The sequence below is a fragment of the Limulus polyphemus genome, unplaced genomic scaffold (genome assembly GCF_000517525.1).
Source record: "Limulus polyphemus unplaced genomic scaffold, Limulus_polyphemus-2.1.2 Scaffold11582, whole genome shotgun sequence".
Classification (NCBI taxonomy): domain Eukaryota; kingdom Metazoa; phylum Arthropoda; class Merostomata; order Xiphosura; family Limulidae; genus Limulus; species Limulus polyphemus.
The window spans coordinates 10,979-14,328 of record NW_013677192.1 but is presented as its reverse complement, the minus strand read 5'-3'; the positions used below and the strand labels follow the sequence as shown (position 1 = coordinate 14,328).

The window sequence follows — 3,350 nt, the reverse complement described above, 5'->3', positions numbered from 1 at the left end:
CCTGAAGACATTCGAGATCTTCGACTTGAAGGGTCCAGGTCTCACAGCTGTAGAAAAGAACGGCTCTTACTGTGGTCCTGTACACCCGTCCCTTAAGTTTAAGAAAAATCCCTTTGTGATGCCAAAGATGTCTCAAGTCATGGAAGGTTGCTCTGGCCTTCGTGATTCTCGCATCTATTTCACGCTTCAGGTTTCCCTCCGAGCTCACGCAACTTCCCAAGTAAGTGAAGTGATCCACCACGCTCAATTCCTCGTTTCCCAGCATAAGGGGCGACGCTAGTGCAACAATATTCTGAAGTAACACTTTACATTTTGAGGGAGCGAAATGCATCCGAAAGGAGGGTATAATACACAGTAAATATAATATATAATGCCAGTATAACTGATGACCACATATAGACAGATAGAAATGCTTTCCTACATTCAAATATATAATTATGCATTTAGCAAAATACAATATTTTCTGGTATTAACTTTCCTCCTAAATTTGTTTTTTGAAACATATCACATACAGAATTACTTCAAAATAAAATAGACTTGTTAAATTTACAGACTCTTCCCTGAATCTGACATGTGAGTCTACGCAAGCAGTGATGAACACCAGTTGACACTGCTGACGTATATTCTTGTAATGCCACTATGTTTTCTGAATTTCAGATAAGCACACAGCTAACAATGCTATTATTTAAGTTGCGATTGGTTTTATTTGACTGCAACACTGTACATTCGGAGATAAAACGAGAAACTGACCATCAGTTTTAATTCTGAAAAGCATATTCCTACTACAGCTATAATTTTATACACAGAATGTTCTTTTCCAAAAACTTGTAATAATCTGTTTAAATCTTTCTTCTTCAAAGCCTTCCCTTGGAAGATTTCATTGTTTAAACAGCTAAAATCAGTTACAAATTGAAAATGCATAACTGAATTGTTCTGAAAGCAAATTGTGTGGTTTGGAACTTTACAGTTCTTGATGCAAATGGTAAATAACAGCAATAAAATAAAACATCTTTCCTGACACAAATATGATATATTGGATCTTGTGATATAAAAATATAGGTAGAGCTAATAACAAAACTTACCAGTCTGTACAGCATGGGCCTGTTTCATATGTTTAACCAATTCTCCTTTGAAATTTATCTGGCAAACAGGACACTTGGAGTCTATGATAGTTGCAAAATGACTCTGCCTAACATGAAGCCTTAACTTGTAAGGCTGAGGTGTGCAGAAATTACAATGACGACAGACAAATGTTTTCATGCTATGAACAGTTTTCATGTGGTCAAGGTGTGATAGAATGGTTGATGATGGATATGAACACATGCTACAGTAGAAAAATCTACCCAAAAATGAAATCTGGGACTCTGGAATATTGCGAACTACTTTTCCATGCACAGAAGAATAATGTTCTTGAACTTGAGTGACGTTTCTTAGGAGAACTTGACAAAAGCGGCACTTAGATTTCAAAACAGTGTTTTCATTCACATTAGAAGGCATGCATACAAACACGTGGTTCTCATTATACTGAGCCTTTTTGATCGTGGAAGCTAGATCATGAACCTTACGGTAATGTTTCTCAAGGTCACGGACGGTTTTCAGGTGAATTTTGTCGGGACAAATCATACACTTTTGTAATTTTTCAGTAGGTGAAAAAACCTGAGAAAAGAGATATACTCCCTCAAATATGTCTTTATTTTCTGCTTCTTCTACTGGTAATTCACTTTCGATTAACAGAACAGTGTTGGGTAACTTGGATGTGCCACTGTCCTCGGAAGGATCAAGTGTACACTCTTCAAGCTTGGGCAAACCAATGGTACTGCAATCCTGGTGAAAGGAAAATAGTAAGTTTATCTGAAAATAACACACACGATTGTCTTCATATATCACAAAATATATCAATCTTACAGATGATCTAATCAAGTAAAATGTGTTTTTATCAGTGATCTATAAATTTTATTGAAAAAGAAATACTTTCATATGTACAAAAAACAGTGTTCTAAGAAGCTTTCATATGTACAGCAGGTGGATAAATACAAAAGATCAGGAGTCTGGGGAGATGTCGAGGAACTCAACAGGTTACAAAGGAATATTCCTGCTAATGGACCTCAAAAAGGAAAGCCCCAGGTGGAAACAGCATTTCAGATGTTTTGGATGGTAGATGGTGACTTTTACTGCATTTAAAACTGCCTATGAATATAATAATGGCTGGAGACGGCTTGAATGGGTAATGAAGAAAACCTTTAATATAAGTTTAAAATAACAGCAAATGTACAACGTTTCGACAAGGTTTTGTCATCGTCTGGTAAACATTACTAAGCTGCCATCTAACATGTTTCTGATGCAGCTAAGTCACATTTTCTACAGTTTTATCATAACAGTAACCTGGAACCCAAAAAACTTCTAAAAAAGGAAGCCACTTTTTTTTAAATTAAGTAACACAAACAAGACATGTGTGGCAAAACTTGCATCCTTACTAGTGCACGTGTGACAAAACTTACATGCTTACTAGTGAACATGTGACAAAACTTACATGCTTACTAGTGCGTGTGAGAAAACTTACATCCTTACTGTTTAGTTTTCATTTCAAAACAACAAATACATTTATTGTCCATCTTGTTATATTCATTTAAAAGGCCTATTAAACTCAAATCCATTAACCAAAATCCTAAAGAGCTTGAATGCGCAAATCAGTGACCTTTGATCTGAGAAACCATAAATCAATGAAAAGTTCTTCCATGCATCCAACTGAACAAGCATCAAACAGTAACAGAATAATGATATGTATAATACACGTGTTTGTGGGTGGTCTACATTTCTTTTGTACAGAAACCAAGTTCCTGTTTTCTAAAAAGAACTGATCTTGACCATTTAACCCTAAAATCACTAGGGTAGTTTACCATCCCATGAAGTTTGATTAAAATCAGGCTGTTTAGGAAATTAGTTTTCATATAAAATATTCTTGATATGATGACCTTTGACCTCAAAATGAATAGGGATCTTTGACATTCCCAAGGTGACTTATAAAAAATTAGATGAAAATCTATACTTATTGTGCAGAAAGTAGATGTTTACAAAAAAAAAGACATACCTCATCAGTGGTACTGTCTCTGTGGTGAACTTATATCCTTACTGGTGCATGTGTGGCAAAACTTGCATCCTTACTAGTGCACGTGTGACAAAACTTACATGCTTACTAGTGAACATGTGACAAAACTTACATGCTTACTAGTGCGTGTGAGAAAACTTACATCCTTACTAGTGAACGTGTGACAAAACTTACATCCTTACTAGTGAACGTGTGACAAAACTTACACCTTCCTAGTGCACGTGTGACAAAACTTACATCCTTG

General features: G+C 35.7%; 1 protein-coding gene across 1 annotated transcript in view; it reads right to left on the bottom strand.

The window, feature by feature from the left end:
* Positions 1-1,082: 1,082 nt before the first annotated feature.
* The window catches only part of LOC106476786, a gene marked incomplete at its 3' end in the record, with an annotated part of 7,180 nt that continues 4,912 nt past the window's right edge, over positions 1,083-3,350 (bottom strand). The window contains exon 2 of the mRNA XM_022380545.1: positions 1,083-1,824. Within this exon, the coding sequence (XP_022236253.1) occupies positions 1,083-1,824 (742 nt within the window). The remainder of the gene's footprint in view (positions 1,825-3,350) is intronic.